The sequence below is a fragment of the Platichthys flesus genome, chromosome 14 (assembly GCF_949316205.1).
Source record: "Platichthys flesus chromosome 14, fPlaFle2.1, whole genome shotgun sequence".
In the NCBI taxonomy this organism is placed as follows: Eukaryota; Metazoa; Chordata; class Actinopteri; order Pleuronectiformes; family Pleuronectidae; genus Platichthys; species Platichthys flesus.
In genome coordinates, this window is record NC_084958.1 from 24071832 (window position 1) to 24091531 (window position 19700).

At 46.2% G+C, this 19700-nt stretch overlaps 1 protein-coding gene across 9 annotated transcripts in view; it reads left to right on the plus strand.

Moving 5' to 3' along the window:
• Positions 1 to 466: 466 nt before the first annotated feature.
• Positions 467 to 19700, plus strand: part of dlg1b (discs large MAGUK scaffold protein 1b) — a 52357-nt gene continuing 33123 nt past the window's right edge. For 4 of the 9 annotated variants that reach the window (XM_062405256.1, XM_062405257.1, XM_062405258.1 and 1 more), the window contains exons 1-3: positions 468 to 1218; positions 2222 to 2353; positions 8794 to 8957. In XM_062405256.1, the coding sequence (XP_062261240.1) occupies positions 1200 to 1218; positions 2222 to 2353; positions 8794 to 8957 (315 nt within the window). In that variant the 5' untranslated portion in view covers positions 468 to 1199. Of the gene's footprint in view, positions 1219 to 2221; positions 2354 to 8793; positions 8958 to 16441; positions 16596 to 19700 lie in introns of those variants that run through there. The other 5 variants (XM_062405260.1, XM_062405262.1, XM_062405265.1 and 2 more) reach the window with 3 other exon arrangements.

Here is a 19700-nt window from a genome sequence, read left to right on the forward strand (position 1 = left end):
TCTCCTCAGCCTCCTCCTCTTCCACAGACCCTCACCTTCCTCCTCTCCTCTCCTCTCCTCTCCCAGACCCTCGTCCTCTTCCTCTCTTTCCTCAGACTCTCACCTTCCTCCTCTCCTCACCCTCCTCCTCTTCCTCTCTTTCCTCAGACTTTCCTCACCCTCCTCCTCTTCCTCTCTTTCCTCAGACTCTCACCTTCCTCCTCTCCTAACCTTCCTCCTCTTCCTCTCTTTCCTCAGACTTTCCTCACCTTCCTCCTCTTCCTCTCTTTCCTCAGACTTTCCTCACCCTCCTCCTCTTCCTCTCTTTCCTCAGACTCTCACCTTCCTCCTCTCCTCCCCCAGACCCTCCTCCTCCTCCTCCTCGGCCTGTAGGTGAGCTGTATGATTGGGCAGCAGGTCGGAGGGGTAGAGCCTTTTGGAAATCACATGGTTCACATTTCCAGCTCTGTGAGACGCCATTTTGGAGGAAAGTTTGGAATTAGTGGACCTGAGGAGGAGGAGGAGGAAGAGGAGGAAGAGGAGGGCTTCACCGTGAGAGAAGTTTGACACGCACGCACCTCAGGATCAACAGAGAGAAGAGTCCGGGGCCGTGCGGGATAACTCACACTGGGTTTAGCACGGTTTGACTCGGAGTGTGCCAGCTGCAAGGAAGTTTAGTACCCGGGATAAACACCGGAGCTTCGGAGCGGATCCTCCTCCCGGTGCTCCTCCCGGTGCTCCTCCTGCCGCTCCTCCCGGTGCTCCTCCTGCCGGAAGCAGTTTCTCCGGAGTTTGGCAGCCGCAGGTCTCAGTCGGTGAAGACACATCCACACTTTTTATATCCAGCCCCGTGTGGCCGCCAGGACAAGGAGCCTCTCTGACGGGGAACTCCAGCTCAGAGAGTCGGAAAGACACGGGGCTCGTGTCCGGCTCGTCCCGCCCTCGTAGTCACTTGGAGCCGTGTTTTCGTGACCGGTTCCCCGGAGGCTCGGCGCTGCTCCCCGCTGCTCCCCGGGCAGGGAGCTTTTCCCCGGGCAGGGAGTTTGTTTGCTGGAGCGGAACTTGGTGTCGTCGTGGAGGAGTCCCTTCAGCCCGGACCTGGAGCGGTGACAGCGGGCTCCGACCGGAGCAGTCACCGATCCAACACACCGACCCTGTGTGGCGGAGTGAATGAGGCTAACACGGACCTAGCGCCACACCGAGCCGAGCCAGACCGTGCCATGCCCGTCCGAAAGAAAGGTAAGCCGCTTTCACTTAACACATTAACTAGCCCGCTAGCCTCGGCTAACCGAGTCCAGTGAGGCGGGTTTCGAACCCAAAACTCCCTCAAACTGAGCCCGACGCGTTCACACACACACACCCGACCCCCACACTCCTCACACGGCTGCTCCTGCACCGGGCCGAGCCGGGCCGAGCCGGGCCAGGCAGGTGAAGAGAGTTAAAGTAGGGCTAGCCCGTTAGCCGCTGGAGCTAACCAAGTTGTATGTGGGGCACCTTGTCCGGAGACGAGCCAAACTAAAAATAAACTCTAATATGAATCAAATATTTAGTCTCAGAAGTGAAGCGTGAAGCTGCTGCAGCTCCGACACGAACACTGCGGCTGTCAGCTGATGTCACACACTTATTATAGGCACTGAGTATAAGAATATATAAATATATATATATATATATATGTTAGTGTCTATATATGAGGACTGATCCACATGTTGACATTTGATCTACTACCACACATCAACTCTGAACACTTCTATATAAATACTTGTTTAATATCTGTGTATATATATATACACAGATATTTATTTGCCTGTATTTACATATAGACATGTGTGTGTGTGTGTGTTTGTGTGTATATATATATATATAATGTGTGTTTATATACATGTATAAGTGTACATATCTATATATGTATATTTGTGTGTGGATGTATTGTGTGTTTTGTGTAGTTTGTTTACCTAGCAGCAGATCTGATGCTCCTCTCAATCTAAACTGACTTTTACATTTCTCTAGTTTGTGTTTGCACTTCACAGAACGAGTTCTCTGTTATGTGCACACACTGAGTCCAGGTCAGTGTTCAATCTCAGGGATTACTGCTGCACAGAGCCGTGTCTGCTGAGCTGAAGCTGCACTTTGCTGCCAGCCCGTCTCAGATCAGTTTCCATGAGAATGAATGGACGGCGGCTGTGCTCGGCTCGGTTGTATCCCAGACTCACCTCTGCTGCTTCCTCCTCCTCCTGTCGTCCAGATGCCCAGCGAGCGCTGCTGCTGCTGGAGGAGTACCGGGCCAAGCTGAACCACACGGAGGATCGGCAGCTCCGACACTCCATCCAGAGGGTCATCGACATCTTCCAGAGCAACCTGTTCCAGGCTCTCATAGGTACGACTCTCTGTTTCCCCAGGATCACCAAAGTCTGATCAGGTTCTAACGGAACAGGAACTAGTGCTTAAATAAGCCAGGAAACGATTTGACAAACAAGGCCCTCCTCGCCTGTGTTTACCTCACTGAGTCCAGAATCAGGTGGATTTATATGTGGAGATTTATATGTGTCAGATAAAAGTCTGATTAAATAAACAAAAAGATGTATTTATGATGATATAGTATGATCTGGTCCAGTGGCTATTCTTTTCACATTTTTATAAAATACATTGGAGTAGTCTCCGTATGAAGTGCAGGACGACAGGGTTGAAGTGTTGTGTGGCTGCAGGTTATTAAAAGTCAACAGCAGAGTTTAATTTTTAATTTCATGCAGATGTTGGGATGCATCAGTTCGTGGATTGGTGTGGACAAAATCTCAGACTCCTGTTTCAGTTCAGATATGTGTGGATTAACCCTCACACCTCTAATGTGGAGTAAACTGCTGAAGATCTTCTGTCAAAGGTCAGAGTGTTTCCTGGCCGCCGCTCGGATCCTTGTAGATCTGGAGGAAAGAGTCGGGCATCATGGCTGCAGCCTTCCTCGTGCTCATTTGCTCTGTGTGCGCCTTGACAGCGGGGCGAGAGGTCATTAAGTTTATCGATGTGTTTGTGTGATTGTCCGAGGGCGATGGTTGAGTACGCAGCCAGAGCACACAGCAGCAGCAACATCTGGATGAGAAGAACCTGGAAGTGTTCGAACTTATTCAGAATCCTTGTTCTCTGTTGGAATGGCTCCTGATTGAAATCATCACTCTGTTACTGGACCACGTTCCAACCTGGACGATTTCTAGTTGTACACGTTTTTGGAAATTTTTAAAAAATGCCTGAAAACCCCCTTGAAAACAAAAAAACAGTCAAAAACCGTTGTTTGCAGATTTCTCAGTTTCTTTGTAGAAATATGAAAATGTGACAAAGAAATGGAGATTCTTTCAGATCTCCATGTTTTTGAAAGTATCTGACGAGTTCAGAGACGATCACTAACAGTGACTCTGCACTGGGAGCAACCTGCAGGATAATAAACCTGTATTAATAAACAGAGCTGATGGTTGACCGGTGGTTTTTCAGAAACCTCAGGTAAATCATCCTGGAAGGAGAATCCTGGATTTGAATGAAAAACAACGAGGCAGCTGAAGGTTGGTTTCTGTCTTCACCGAGTCACATGAGTTCATGAGGGTAAACTTCCTTTGTGGAGATGAAACTTATTCTTGTCTTTGGAAGAGTTGATAGAGGAGGAGAAGTCGCCCTGCAGGTTTCCAGCTGCAGTTGTTTGTGTGGTGTTTTGGCAGCAGCTTCAGGATCTGGGCAAACAGAACGGGAATGTGGTTGGATCTGTTTGAGGTTCCCAGGGCTGACTCACTGAGGCTCTGTCCACACTGAGACGTTTGAGTTTTAGAACGTTTTGGAATAAGAACCAGAGGTTTAGCTCCAGAACAGTAGTAATCTGAATCCACACTAACACCTGAGAACATGCATCACACAACTCTGCAGGTGGTGTTTAGCTACAGACCGAGGCTACATCCACACGACTGTGTTTTCATTTGAAAACACATCAACTCTTCTACGGATCCGTCTACGTCCACACACCTCTGGAGTGTCTCAGGGAAACAGGGAAGTGTGTGAACCTCTCACTACCCTCTTCGTCTGAAACCCTGAGTCTGGACCAGCAGAAACTGAGATGTTTGGAGATAACACATAGACGCTCACAGCCTCTTGCTGATTGGTTTTCTTTTCAGTCATGACCTAGCCTTCACTGATTGGTCAGGCTCATATCACATGACCTCCTTCCAGAATAAAAGCACCAGCAGCGGCCTCAGAGACCAGAGTAGAACAGAAGATGGAGAATCAAAGTGTTCCTGACATGTTGTCTCTGCTAACAGCTGCTGTTCATGATGAGCCGTGTACATGTGGAGGAGACCAGATGTTATTCTGTTCACACATGCATGCTCGTGGACGTTAGCGGTCATGTGATATGCGTGTTCACGTGTTACTGTGAGCAGGGATTGTAACAGAGAGCCCTGTAGAGTGGAAACGTGGTCGTGTGGTCGGAGCCTAAATCTGTGAATCAGCTGACTCGGGTTCGAGGAAGGACAGCGGCTCTGCTCCGTTCTGTTCGTTCTGCATCCACCTCATGTTCCTGCTCTCAGCATCTTCATCATTAATGGATGAGCGGGAATCGTCAGTGTGAACTCAGTGGCCTCGTTCCTGCAGCCTTCGTCTTCGTCTTCGTCTTCGTCAGTCAACAGTCAGTGACAGTGAGAATAGAACTTGAGCTGAATATATCAACAGTTAATAAATAAAAGTTAATGATCATTTTCAATGACAACCTGTAGATAATCAATAATTACTTATTAAATATTTTATATAATATATATATATTTACAAAGTGCGATTAATCTTAGCCACCATTTGTTCTTTTTTTTAAATATAATTTTTACGCCTCTACTCCAGTGACACCTGGTGGCTGGAGGAATTACACATTCAGTTTTCCATCAGTTCTCATTCTGGTTAACAAGAAATCTCACAAACATTTTGAACAAATTAGCATCAAACTTTCATTTGAACTCGAGGATGGATTGATATGATTCTGATGGTTGAGATCAGAGGTCACTGCGACCTCACCAAATACGTTTTTTCTTTATAATAACAGAACTTTTATTTAACTTATGCATAACTGCATTTTAGTGTAAACAAACTTTATCATAACAGAACCTAACTGTTCTCTGAGCTTGACCACAACTCCTCTTAAGCACCTTGTCTTCTTCTGCAGTGGTTTGAACGTAGTGTCTGTTCTGCTTCATCCCATCAGCTCGGGGGGGAACAAACTTCGACTCCTGATCTTAAATAATAATTCATTTATTGACTGTGCATTGTGTTTTTCATTCAGCATGCAGTCTCCCTCTGTGTGTTTGTCACGCTCACCCTGACGTCCAAGCATCTGATGAAAAATAGATTTCTGCTGCACAGTTTCCAATCTGCCAAACCCCCCAAAAAGAGATGTCTGCAGCAGGCCGAGCACCGTGTAATCCCTCCGTGGACATGACGATTCCCCCCCGGTCCATAATCCTCCACCATTTACAGCACGAGAGCCGTGTGCTGCAGCTTCTCTGTCCATTCTTTGAGTTCACACTGGCCTGATTCCCCTCAGAGAGGCAGATGAGGCCCGGCGCCTCTTTTCAATCTGATGAACCACCTTCAGTCCAACACATTGTGATCAAAGATGAGAACTGAGGCTGCAGCGACTGACTCCTGTGGCTGAATCGTTCATGGTGTTCAAACTGGTGATGTCTTGAATTGTTTCAGTTCAAAACTAACATGTTCAATTTACAAAGTAATTCAGATTTTATATTTTACAGTTAAACCATAAATATTGGTTTAAATAAACATATCAACAGAAATAAACAGCTGACGAAAAAAATATATAGAACTTTAGGGAAATAAACACATTTTTTAATGTAAAAATAAATGTATATCTTTACAGATTTCCAGTTTTTTGAGACATAAAACAGAAAAACTCAGAAACATTTAGAACATGTTGTAGCAGAAGTCAAGACCTCTGTCTTTCACCTCATCATGAGGTCAGTACGTTTGGTGATGATGTCATTCTGTTTGGTGATGATGTCATTATGTTTGGTGATGTGTGGTGGTGCCACAGAGAGGAGCAGAGAAATCTCAGAAACTAAACAATGTTCATAGTTCAACTTATTTACTTAGAGTTTAGACACATTTAGCTCATGCTTCTATATCTAAAATCTTAAGAATCACTGTTTTGATGTAAAAGATTTTTGTATTTTATGAATTTCTAACACAATTTGCATTCATTTATAATTTATTATGATTTATTGACAAACATAACTTTGAGCTGTGCTTGTTCAGATTTTGGAGAGATTTGTAGATTCTTAAGAAAATTACATCACAGGAAGTAAAAATACCAACATATGCTCAGGAGGAACATTTCTACATCAAACAGTGAACAAACTGAATTGCTACTGATGAATATAACATTGTGAGTCTTCTGAAGTGTTGGTAGGAAATAAACAGTGTGTCAGGTTGTGTAGAAGCTCATTGGTCCAGCCTGTGCTGTGGGAGCGGTCGAACGCACGGCTCTAACTTGGGACACAGCTCGTTGCTTTCACTGTAAAACGATCTCCTCACAGTCTCCCACTATTCCACAGAGGCGGCTTTTTATTAGACATCAATACAGCGCAGTGTTTAAGGGCGTCCCTGGAGGACGCTCAGACTAACGGCCGAGGAACCCGCTGCACCACGACAACAAGCCCCAGCGTCTGGAGAGCTGCCGCCTGGCGGAGACTGCTTCATGTCTCTGCTGCTAAAATCTGTCTTGAAGACTTAAGTTCAGAGAAAAGCAGAAGATTCAAGAGTTTATTTTCATATGCACAATGATTTCATTAAGCAGTCGCTTGCAATGAAAGGCTCTCTTATAGCAAATACTCAGAACAACTAGTAGACATCAGTGCAGTAAGTGGACCACACGCGTCCAGCAGGCTTTGATAGCCCCACACTGCTGAGGCCCAACCCACTGAATTAATACAACCACTATGAAGAGAGAGAAACAAACCCTGCAACGAGTTTGGAAACAAAGAAGGAAGTTGGTATTTTTAGGTCTGACATCAGCTTCTGTACGATGTTGATATGTGGAGCTATTTTCAGCCGACAGAAGAAATTACATAACACCTGATGATTTCAGTGAAAAGTCAAATCTTTGTTTTCAGGGTTTCAGTGTCTGTCTTGTCAAAGTGGAATAACCTGGTCGTCGAACCTCACATGATATGAAGGACGGTTTAATGTCTCCAAGGCAGTGACACCTAGTGGCTGCATTATCCTGTCAGTCCGTCAGTTACAGATTAACTGATTTGATTTTAGAGGTCAAAGGTCACTGTGACGTCATATGAGTCTGTTAAAAACTTCATGTAGACTGACACTGCTCTGGTTGGTGGAGACAAACATCCATAGGGCGAGGATTCTTGTTGGGGTTAGTGGAGCAGCTCCACGTGGCATTGCTGAGGCATGTGAAGGCTTTTATTGTGAAAGAGCTGCGCAGAATTCAAGGAACAACTTACTACAACAACCGTAGAAGTGGACTGTGTTCTCCTTCACACCTGAAAGGGATCAGTGAGTGTTTATAGGTTTGAGGTCTTGATTCAGTTGGTGTGGAAGCAGCAGTTTCCCCTGAAGGACTCAGTGAGGTCAGATGTTGAGGTCGCTCGCTGCAGTGAGGTCATCACAAGGAGCTGTTGAAGTGCTGATCTGATGGTTTATGGAGAAACATCTGTGGCGTGTGGCCGGCGGTCACCGATCCAAAGAAAGCCTCGGTTATTTCTGTAAGGCCTCTTCAGAATCGTCCTAAAATAACACGTCAAGTTGGACGAGGCTTCCGGCCTGAAGGCTTTTTATAACGTGGCCTCACGTAAACAGACGGACTGTCGCCTGCAGGGAGAGACTCCGTCTGTCAATCAATCGGTTCATCAGTCAATCAACGCTCATTGTCTTCAGGCCTCATGTTAATGATGCTGCTCGTAGATCATTATACTCTGATCCAGACAGTGAATTAAAAGCTGTTATTCATTATTATGTATGTATATATTACAAATTACATGCGTACATATTTAACATGTATGTTAAATATATTTTTACGAGTATGAGTTTAAGAATGAAAGAACCATGTTTAACTGAAGCTGATCAACTTCTTCTCTTTTCAACAGTTTCCTCCGTCTGTTGTTGTTTTAAGTAAATTTTACACCAGTTGTTAGTTTTTACAGTTTCCTTCTTAAAACTATATCTTTCTGAAAACAAACAGGAGATTGTTGTTTGTATGATCCTGTTTAAATCGTTCTTAAATATTAATTATAAAATCTGTGACATTAGTTCTTCTTGTGCTGGACAGCTGAAGCTCGTCCCATTGTAACGTGTTGATAACGTGCAGTGGAACCAGAGAGCAGCAGAGAATGAAATGTTCAAATAACTTATGGAGATTTAAAAAAAGAAGGAAATATATTTGTGATTTTATAATTTACAGTTTGACCATAAACTTTATCATAAAAACTTTATATGCAAATATTAAATAAACAATTATTTTGATACAAAATACAGTATATCTTTTTCTAGTAGTCTTCATATCATCAAACTTCACTGATGCTTCTGTGAAAGACTCATAGCAGCTTGTTTATTATCGACCTATTGATGGAGCATTAGAGTGGATCTGTGTTTAATACTAATGTAAGTGAGTGGTGGAGGAAATATTCATCAGCTTATTTCCTGCGTTCAAGATGAACCTGAAATTAATACACAAATATAATTAGCTGATGGAACCCAGTTAGATTCATCAACTTTGATCGTGACAATGTGCTGAGTGAAGTTAAATGTCTGTTTCTCTCCCTCTGTCAGATATCCAGGAGTTTTACGAAGTGACCTTATTGGACAGTCAGCGATGGGCGGAGTCTTCCAAGGAGGCGGACCCCATGGCGCCCGTCAACCTGTGGGACTTCTCCAGCCTTCAAAGCACAACAGTGACCTCGGACACTCTGCCCAGCCTTAGTACCAGCATCGAGGTAAGAACCCACAACAACACAGACCTGCCCAGCGTCAGTCAGAGGGCTGCACCTTCGTTTCCCACCGCTCTGTTCAGTGTTGTGGTTTGATGGATTGTCACTAAACTCAAACTGTGGACACAACCTGGGTGTTGGACGGGTTTCTAGTTGTGTCTAAACGGGTCCTTCATGTTGTTTCTTAGAAACAGAAACACCCTCAGTATAAATAGAGAATATTAAAAATAGATCACTCTCTTCAAACGTCACAGGGTGATGACTGAAGGTGTTTTGGTTTGATATAAACGTTTTCTGGCACATGGTGAGTTTGGTTTGGTTCAGTCTGACTCGGAGCAGCTCTGGTGAGAAGCTGTTAACTGGACTGAGGGTCGTCTGTCGGCCTCCCAGTGAAATATGTGTGACTGTTGAGAGTGTAATGGAACCTCCTCTGGTTCACCTGTCGGGGTCACAGTGAGGATTCATCCACTGACGGAGGTCGTTTTCTGATCTGAGTGAAGCTTCCTGTTTGTTCCATGTTTCCTTTGATCTGTTACTTCTCGTTTCACTTTGTAATTTAGGGACGAAAGAATTCTGTCTTACAAACGTACGTCCTGTGGTCATCACCTACGTGGGCGGAGTCTACCTATACTGGACTCTGATTGGTTTAAATACGGCGTCTGACGTGGGCGTGTTGTCACCAAACTCATTGACTTCCCTTCTCCATAGTCAGATTATTTCATTTGGATGAAAACAACTGGTTTCCACTGTAATTAGAACATAATTTGATGTTCACACAACTCTGTTCAACAGTTGAGAAAAATAACTTCATCATTTGCTGCTGCCACTGCAGCTGTAGCTTCAGAACCGTGACGTCGACCTTTCTGTCCCTGATGATCTGTGACTGGAATGTCTTCAGGTCTCAGATGTAGAGACAGTGATTACACGAGAGGAACGAAACTGCTGCTCAGTAGAAGTAAAGACGAGCAGCCTGAGATGATGACCTCAAACAAAGCGGTCCTTCGTCTGTGAGCAGGATGAAGACGAGTTGGTTCGCCTGTCGACAAGCTTCTTTCGTTTCTCTCTAATCCCTTGTTTTCATAACAGTTTATGGGATGAGCCACAAATTGGAGAATAATCCAGGAAATGTCGTTTTTTTTCTTCCTGGTATGAAATTGAATTTAAATCTGGAGTTGATGGAAGAGCAGCAGTTACCAGCACAGACAACACAGACAACACAGACAACACAGACAACACAGACAACACAGACAACACAGACAACACAGACAACACAGACAACACAGACAACACAGACAACACAGACAACACAGACTTTTCACTGTGAAGCTCAAGTCACATCTCGGTTCTATACAAACATACAAACGCTGCCATCTGCCACCAATGAAGTCATGTGGAGCCAGAGTGGTAACCAGGTCCCGCCCAGACACCCTCCACCAATCAGGTGTCTCAGCGGTCTCCATGTCCCATCTGCCCACATGGAGGAGGCAGGTGTTAGGACTTCTACTACAGCCAGCCACCAGGGGAGGTCCAGATGATTTGGATTAACTATGGCAGGCGGTCGTGTCGTGTGAGAGCGTGTGGATGTCGACCCGAGCCGATAGGTCCAGGTTCGGACAAACACTTCTAAGTGGTGTTCAGCTTCAGTCTCGTGTTGTCAAACTTTAGTTTAGATATGATACCTCACCCTCTTAGTTTGTGTTCATGCATGTAGGCTGGTTTTTGTCAGTGGATAAGTAGCCATTACGCTTAAATAACTTGGATTACTGTAGAGATCAAGATCATAACTTAATAACTTAACATGTTGTTAAAGCTTTTACTGTACAGTAATTTCATGACTTTACAAACAACACATGTCGTTTGCGTGAGTGAACTTTGACCTGCGATAATCGCCTCATGTTCGCGTCCATGTGACTGAACCCTCGTCCGGTTCTGAAGGAGACTCACGCTGACATTGCTGCGCTCTTAGAGGTCTTTACTGTTGTTTATGGTTTCAGGTCTGAAACTAGTAGAAGAAGAGTTGAGCCGAGCACGTGGTGTCTGATGAGGTTCTGACGTCTGCATGTTGAACTGAGAGACTAGTTTCTTTCAGCCGCCGGCTCCATCTCAACCCTCAGACCTCCTCAGACCCACTTGAGCCTGGTGTGTTGTGTTTGCATTGAATGCCTTCTCTCTCTTTCCTCTCTCTGATTGTAAACACACACGGGCGCTCGTAGGACTGCCCCCTCCTTAATGAAATCCTGCACACGCTGGCGCAGGCCAAGCGCTCGCCTGGCCGCCACGCACACGTAAGTACCGGACGCCTGCTGCTGGCTGGGGGGGGGGGGGGGTTGGTGTCGTCCACAATCGCCGCATGACCCATCCCTCATGTGCTTTGTCCGGACCATCGGAGGGGCGGGACTCTGGGTCCAGGGTCAGGGGTCATGGTCGCTCAGATGGCCTCAAGGTGTCGCTGTAGGTCGTCTGAATCTGATCAAAGTAAAACCAGAGAAGAAATGTTGATGTACAACTTTTCATGGTAGATACATTTTTCAGATTTATTTCCCACAGATAGGTTTTAATCTCCAGTGAATGAAACCTCTCAGGTGATGCTCTTTGAGAACTGGTGAACATTTCTAATTAAAAGTTTGGTGATGTCAGGTCTCCCTGCTCAGCAGCCTTTCCTCTCTGTGGAGTCTCCTGATGCAGCTCAGCGACATGTTGAGGTCCAGGGCCTTCGGGTCTTTGTGCTTCATTCGTTCTGGTTCGTGTGGTCGGGTCCGAGCAGTACAGCTCCTGTCCTCAGAGACGAGTCCTCACTCCACCATGTGGCAAAGTGTCAGAGCACAAATTCAGAAGAAAGTTGATTGAAGCTTCTTCTATCTCAAATATTAAAGATGTTTAATCTGGAATTTCTTTTCAGTCATTCACAACATTTTGGAAACTGCTCTTCAGACGTTATCACTGAAGAAATAATACAAATTCAAAACATGAATAAATTAATAACAAGGAGAGTCAGTGAGCAACAAAATGTAAACCTTCGATGGTGCCGATGATTTTCACACATTGTGTTAATTTGTGTGTGCACCGTTATTTTTTTAATATGGACAAACCAGCTATATGTAGATAACTTACAAGATTTTGAAATGTGAAATGATAAAACCTCGACAATCAACACCTCTGGAGCTGGTCACAGTCATTCAGCTGTTGAGAATATTTACACTGGAATGTCTTCAGTTGGACTGGGAGGGACTGGAGCTGTACTGACCTTCAGGACCTGCTGGTGGTGGTTGATGTGGATTTCAGTTCTGCTTCATGTGCAGGTTACAGTCGTCCTCTGACTCCTGAGGTTCCTGTGTGTGTTCTTCACGTGTGCATCATCCTCACATGTTCATGTCTTAAGGTGTTCAGATCTAATAAAGGAGTGTTTCAGATGTTCTCACCTTCTCCACCATGACTCATCATGTAAACAAACATCAGCAGATGTGAAGTCAGGACAGTAAAACTCTGGTGCTTTCTTGTCTTATAAGTTCATTTAACATCTGATTTAAATTGGAGGCTGAATCATTGGAATTTGAGTCTGTGACTGTCAATCTCAATCATTAAGACCATGGCAAAAATATATATGTGGATTTTTTATACATGTGATATTAAAAGCATCATTAATGAGTTTCATTAAAGATCAGTCATATCAGTCAGTGTCCAGCTCAAACTCTGAGGTGTGAAGTGTCTCTTTAGACAGTGAGATGGGACTCTTTTAGTTTAGTTGAATTCTTCATGTACTCGATGAAAACCACTCTGGTTTACATCTAGAGGAACCTCAGAGCGTCTGAGGATCCCTTGGAGGAGATGTGAGGTCAGCTGCAGGCTGCTCACATGTATGTGCATCTCTAAGATTGTGTGTAATTGAGACGTTAAGTCAGTCGTTAAGAGCAGGTCCAGACAGACTGGTTGGAACAACTGACCCCTGGTGTGCTCGGCCGGTAGATTCACAGACTGAGTGAAAAACTGCTGACACACACGAAGATGTGAAAAGAGTTTGTGGTGATCAGAGCTGACAACGTGTCAGGTGATGTAAACATGATCACATGACCTCTGCAGCAGAGGTAACGGGTCACTTCCTGTGTGTGTCTGTGCAGAAAACCTGCTGCTGAGTTGTTCAGCTGTGAGACACAAACTCTGGATCTGACCTGGAGTCTGAAAGCAGCTTCAGAGACTGAGACGGCTGCTGTGGTGAACTTTCTTTATTGTTCTTAATAAGAATGTAACAGGTAACGTGTCCTCACCCTCTGGGACATTAAGCAACCAGGTTTTATTGTGCCTGTATGCGTGCGTATGTGCGCGCCCTGGAGGAAGACACAAGCCAAGAGGAGCACCCAGTGTGTTAAACAAACACACACAACCGGCTGTCAGCAGACCGCAGGGAGGTGAGGAGAACAGAAGGAGAGGTTAGAGAGGAGGAGGAACAGAGAGGATGCTGGGAAGGCGTGGGCTGGCTGCCCTGATGAAGCTGACTGACTGGACACTGCGACTCTGGACTTTCAGGAATGAGTACGTGTTCAGTCCGATCAGCTGAGAGTGAAGTTCATCCACAAAATACGATTGACATTACTTTTCGTGACCATCATCTTCCCACGGCTGCAGTGAGCTGTGGCTGCTGACGTCTTGTTCTCATGATCCCAATTTCACATCAGACTCAAGAATAAACTGATCAGACTCGATGGTCAAAGGTCAGGGGTCACTGTGACCTCACAAACAAGTTAGCACAACTCCAGAATCCAGTCCTCGCAAGACAGCGAGGTTCCCTCGACATCGACCCGGACGCAGTGAGAGGAGCAGGAGTCAGTCATTCTTTTTTCTTTTTGAAGCAGATCTACTCGCGTTGTGTTAACATGTATTTTTGAACCTGTGCATCCGAGGTTCTAGTTTCCTGTTGGAAACGAGTTAAACAGTGCGTTCGATTTCCAGAGTTATCCTCCTCAGAGCAGTTTGGTGATTTGTTTCTTGGCCTGTTCCTCCGCTGCCCAGCAGGAGGTTTGTTTTGTCGAGGGCTCTGACGCCCCCCCCCCCCCCCTGTTTGAGACGTGGTGAATGTTGTCGGGGACAGGAAGCGTTTGACGTTTCGATGGACTTCCCTTCTTTCCCACAGAGAGCAGATCACAGAGCTGCAGCTTCCTCTCCCTGCGCTCGGCCAACAGCTTTCCCTCACACCACTTTCCCCGGAACTGCAGCCTGAACTGATCTCAGGTCAGTCCTCCTGCTGTGATGGACAAACCGTGAGCAGCAGCTTCTCGTGCTGATTGTCTCCACTTTGTTCTCTTCTGTGACAAAGTGTGTATTTATTTTATCTTGACTCTTTAACCCTCTGACCTCCTTTGTAGAACTCTCCCTCGACTTTCTACTGCTAAAAGAATATAGTTTTTTTTAATGTAAAATAGAGATTTTAACAGGATCATAAAAACTGTCATCTATTTAATCTATAGTTATCTATATTTCTAAAATGACGCACCACACATAATGAAAGGACGTCATGATGATTAGGTAGAAGACAGGGGCCTCAGCTTTTTGGTATGATGTCTGAATTAATTTTTAAATAAACTAATTTACAAAATAACAAACATCAAGATGTTGAAGGTAAAAGGAAAAGACGTGATGACAGGCTGTTGTGTAGGGAAGAGTCCAGCAGGGGGAGCCACCTCCACACACTGTCCACTAAGTCCCTTTCATTCGTGCACTATATGGACCAAAGTATTGGGACGCACCCCCTCAGACTCAGGTGTTTGCATCTGACCTCACAAACATCTCCTGGACGAAGAAAGTCCCCACAGAGACGATCCAGAGTGTTTTAGATGCAAAGAGGGGACCAGCTCCACATTAATGCCAAATTTAGAAAAAGTCAGAAAAGCTCCTGGAGGTGTAATGCGTAGGTGTAGGTGTCCCAATACTTCTGTCCATTCAGTGTTAATCAACACCAGTAGTTAATGTCGGGACACACACACACACACACACACACACACACACCAGATTTGGGAGTGTGAGTCATAAGTGATGTGTAAATTTAGAAAGAGGCCGTTGTGTGTGTGTGTGAAAACTCCTGATTGGGTCTTATCAGTTACTAGGGCTGAAAATTATTTTATTTTGATAATCGATTTTTAGTCGATGCACATTTTGATTAATTGAAAAGAGAAAAGCTGAATTTGCCGTTTCCAGCTGTGAATTTTACAGACATCTTTGTGCTTTAAAATCAATAATCTTGTGCTTTATTGTTAAGTGTGTGAACATTTGACGCTGAACCTCAGAGGAACCTGTGTTCAGCTGACTTCACGTGACTCAGCAGCTCCACATCACTGAAGCTGTTTCCTCTCGTAAACAGAGAAGAAGAAGTTTCCCTCAGGTTCAGACCACGTGGTGCTGTGCTGCTGGTGGACATGAAGTCACCTCCACAGTCTGCAGCTCACTGAAGGTTTTAATGTGAAGTGGCTCCACCTTGTCTGAGGACCGGTTCTCACCTGTCTCAGCTCTCAGGTCTTTACTCCTGCAGATATTATTTTTCAATTAATATTTGTCCAAAACCAGTGAAACGACTTCCATGAGTTCCTCTGGAGGAGTGGGCGTGACCCATAAAGCGCTCAATACAGGTCGGAGCAGATCCAGGATTCTTCAGTTCAGTTTCTCAAACATGTCAAGTGAGGAATGCGTCTCAGAGCTTCAGGATTCTGACAATAACACAAATGATAAATGACAATGATGGTCGAGAACAGAGTGAAACCTTGTCCTCTATCGTTTTGCTCCTCCTCTTCCTCTGGCTCCGGGTGCTCCACAACTCCTCTTCATCTTCCTCTTCTTCCTCTATTCACATCACTGACTCTGCCCTACATCTCTCTACCTTCCCTGAGGATTCTCTCTCTCTCTCTCTCTCTCTCTCTCTCTCTCTCTCTCTCTCTCTCTCTCTCTCTCTCCACCCTCCTACATTCTGATGAGTCATGTGACACCCCCCACCCCCACCTCTCCCTGGTGACCAATCACACCCCCAAAGGAAAGCTTAACACGCACACACAGAGACACACACTAAACACACAACATTGCTCCCTCGCCCCGGCTCTCCTCATCATCACCACCACTGTCAGGAGAGAGAGAGAGCGAGCGAGCGAGAGGGAGGCAACATAACAGGGAGAGAGGAGGGAAACAAGCCGGAGAGCAAGGGAGAGAGGAGACAAGGCGAGTGCCTGAGAGGAGGTCAAGGGGGAGAGGAATATATTCTACCAGAAGAAGAAGAGGGAGGAAGAGGAGGAGGGGTCAGCGGCGAGGAGGAGGGGGGAGGTTCTCCCTGGATGAAGGAAGAGCTCTGGGAGTCGTTTCCTCCCCGCCGCGATGGAGCGAAGCGAGGAATGAGGGCGGATGGTGAGAGCAGGGAGCAGCAGCAGCAGTGGAGGAGGAGGTGGAGAGGCTGGAGGCGGAGGAGGAGGTGGTGCAGGGGGTGCCACTGCCGGAGCTGGGCGGCGCGGGAGGAGTCGGCACCGCTCCCGGAGGAGGCGGCTCTCAGCCAACTGCCCCGGCGCCGAAAAGATGTCCCTCGGCTTGAAGAAGGTGGAGTGTTTCTCCCCCATGCTGTGCCACTGCAAGGTGGCCTGCACCAACAGCACCATCTCCCTCATGTTCGGCTGCAAGGTGGGTGGAAACTTCCAGGGCTCCACCACCGGTACGGGAGCGGAGAGAGAGAGTGGGGCAGGTCACGTGTGTGGGGTGGGTTAAAAAGTAGAAATGTGAGCTGAAGCCTCGAGGATGAAACCAAACATCCTCAGAAGATTGTTTGAGTCACTTTGTTTCTCTGAACCTTGGAAGTAGAAGGTGATGGAGTCCTACCTGTGAGCGTGAGGACAGAAGAGCTGCAGGGCGTGAACTCACCATGAACACACGTCAGCTTCATTCAAACCGTTAAATCATGAACATGTTGTAAGTCTGTTGTATTGTTCCTCGCACCGGTCAGACGCCAGCTGGGGGGGGCAAACCCCTCTTCGCTCACCGCCACAGAGCCGTGACGTTTACCGTTTGACCTGACGCGACACGATAGGCTGTCCGGGGCGTCTGTCCACTCATGCTTCACTGAGCCGACCAATCGGGGGCTGCGTTTGCACCAGTGCATGGGCGTGATTGGCTGTCGGGGTGCGTCGGTGGCAGGATGGCAGGCACGTGCATGTGTGGTTGACATGTGCTCTGCAGGGAAACACCAACGGGCCAAAGAACACAGTCACACATGGACTGATGGAGGCTCGTCTGCAGAACCCAGCCAGACGCTCAGACCCTTCTGTCCACTTTGAGACACTGAGACCTTTTAAATAATATCACTGATGGTTTGATTTAACTGATAATCTCAGATTCATAACGTTCCCACATTATCTGAACCCACTGAGGTGATGCTGATTACTCTTTCCTGTGCTCATCATGGAAGTGAGGGTCACGTCAGACCTGCCTGCTTCTGTCCAGTCCGGTTGAGAGGAGGTGGAGGACCGGACGAGGGCGCAGCGTCTTTGTCGGAACCAGAATCTCCTCTGTACACTTAAAACCTTGAGAAACACTGGTTGTAAAAAGCCACTGAACTCAGGTCTGCTCCAGATGAGGCTCTCAGTTGACCTTTTGCTCCTGAGGCTCTGATTGGACATTGGTCATGTTATGGGTGTATAGTCACAGTGTCACGTGGAGCGATGTGTTGACCCTTGAACCCTCAGGCACCGGAACCAGCTCGTAGTGGATCTATTGGTTGATCGGTATCTGATTGGGTCGGTCGAGCTCTTAAGGTTAGATGGTCCAATGGAAACGCCACCACACAGCTGATTAACCACTAAGCTCCTCCCACCTCCTGACTTCTGCTCAATGATAACTGCTCTTAATTAAGAGAACTGATCAGCTGCCACCGACTCCGTTCACCACCACTCACTCAGGGGTGGAGTCGTTAAGGTCCTCACCCCCCCACTCACTCACAGTGAATCAGTGGAGGATCCTCTGCTGTGGTCACATCTCCTGGATTTAGACTTTATACAGAAGCTCAGGAGGAGGAAGAGAAACTGAGTCTCACTCTGACATTTATGTCCACACCTCCTCCTCCTCCTCCTCCTCCTCCTCAGGAGGAGCTGTAGAGTCAGATGTCTGAAAGCAGCTGAAGAGATACTCACACAAACTTAAACACTGCGACTTCCAAGTGAAGACGTGTCCATACACAGGGCGGTCCACAGGGACAGACGAGGCAGATTAATGATAAACAGAAATTCAGAATGACTCGATGAACTCTGTGGTTCCAGCTCTTTGAGGTCGGTCGTCTGGTCCAGCGTCTCTCGTCCACATTTGGAGTTTGTCTTTTCCTTTTCAGTGGTTTTAATGAGGTGGACCTGATACACTGATTGTTTGTGTTTAGATGAGAATAGATGAGAAGTGGACTTAGCTTTGATTTGAACGTTGGGCAGATGCATGAGGACAGATGCAGCTGGAGGTTAGTTGAGCGGAGGATGGTTCAGAACACACAAATCATTCAAAGGTATAATTGCATGAAATAACGAATGTGGTTTAATGTCTGTCCCTAGTGGACAGAATGAAAAGTGAATAACAGTTAGATTGTGTAGGAGATTCCTCTGTTTCTTCTTCATCTCAGCCCTGAATCATCCAGTAGCCCTCCTCCTCCTCCTCCTCCTCTTGCTACAGCCGCTCTGTGGCGACGCTCCTATTTATAGCAGCTTTTGGCCTCCTCCTCCTCGACAGCTCCCAGAGAGACGAGGAGGAGGAGGTGGCGTCAGCTCCCCGCTGCCTCCTACTTCCACATTTACATCTGTGCCGCTCTCATCCAAAGCGAGTGGGCGCAGTGTCTCACTGAGGACACATTGACATGTAGCTGCAGCAGGGACACCTCCACCCTTTCCTGCTCTGAGGTCATCAGGTTGACACACTGAAGTGCCACCTCTTCACCTGTAGCAGCAGGGCAGACATGTTGGGCTGTGAGGGCTCAGCAAACCGTGTGCTTCACCCTCTCACTTCTCTCGACTCAGTCGTCAGGAGCTTCTTTGTTTCTCGAGTGTCGTGACGCCTCAGTTCGCCTGCAGCCTCCTGACACTCCTCCATCTGCCGCCGGGTGGTCGTGCAGAATTCAGTCCGAGCTGCGGTACAGTAGATGTTAGTGTCTCTGTTGGAGGTGAGAACAACAGTTGGCAGAAGATGTGAGGAAGTGAAATACGCAGCAGCTGCTTGGACGTGTGTTTGGCAGGCGACCAATCAGAAGTGTTCATTAACAAGGAATCAGGGAAGAAACAAGTTTTTTCTTGTTGCTCATGTTGAGAATTCTCACTGGGACCTTCATTCAATTTGTTTAACACATCTTTTAGAGCTCTGAAGAATCTTAGAATTATTCAAGATGTTCCAGAAATGTTCCTACGTCCCTGACACGTGATAAAAGGTGAAGAAGCATTTAAAGATTTAAACCACAAACTGAACCTTGTTCATTTAAATCTGGATGTATGAGGAGACATGAGATGTTTTTCAGTATTTATTTCCTCTAGTATGTTATGAAGGTTTTTTTTTATGTAAAAGTTCTTTATAGTTAGAAGGAGCAGTCTGTGGTGAAGGGAGCTCCTCTCCCCCGACACAAAGCCCTGAAGCTCCTGAAACACCATCAGTTCTCCAGACTTCATAAGAATACTTTTATTCAAGCTGTCAGCTCATGGTTATATTCTTATAGCCTACAGTGGATAATATATAATTATCAGCCACTGCTTGTCCTTATCCACATGG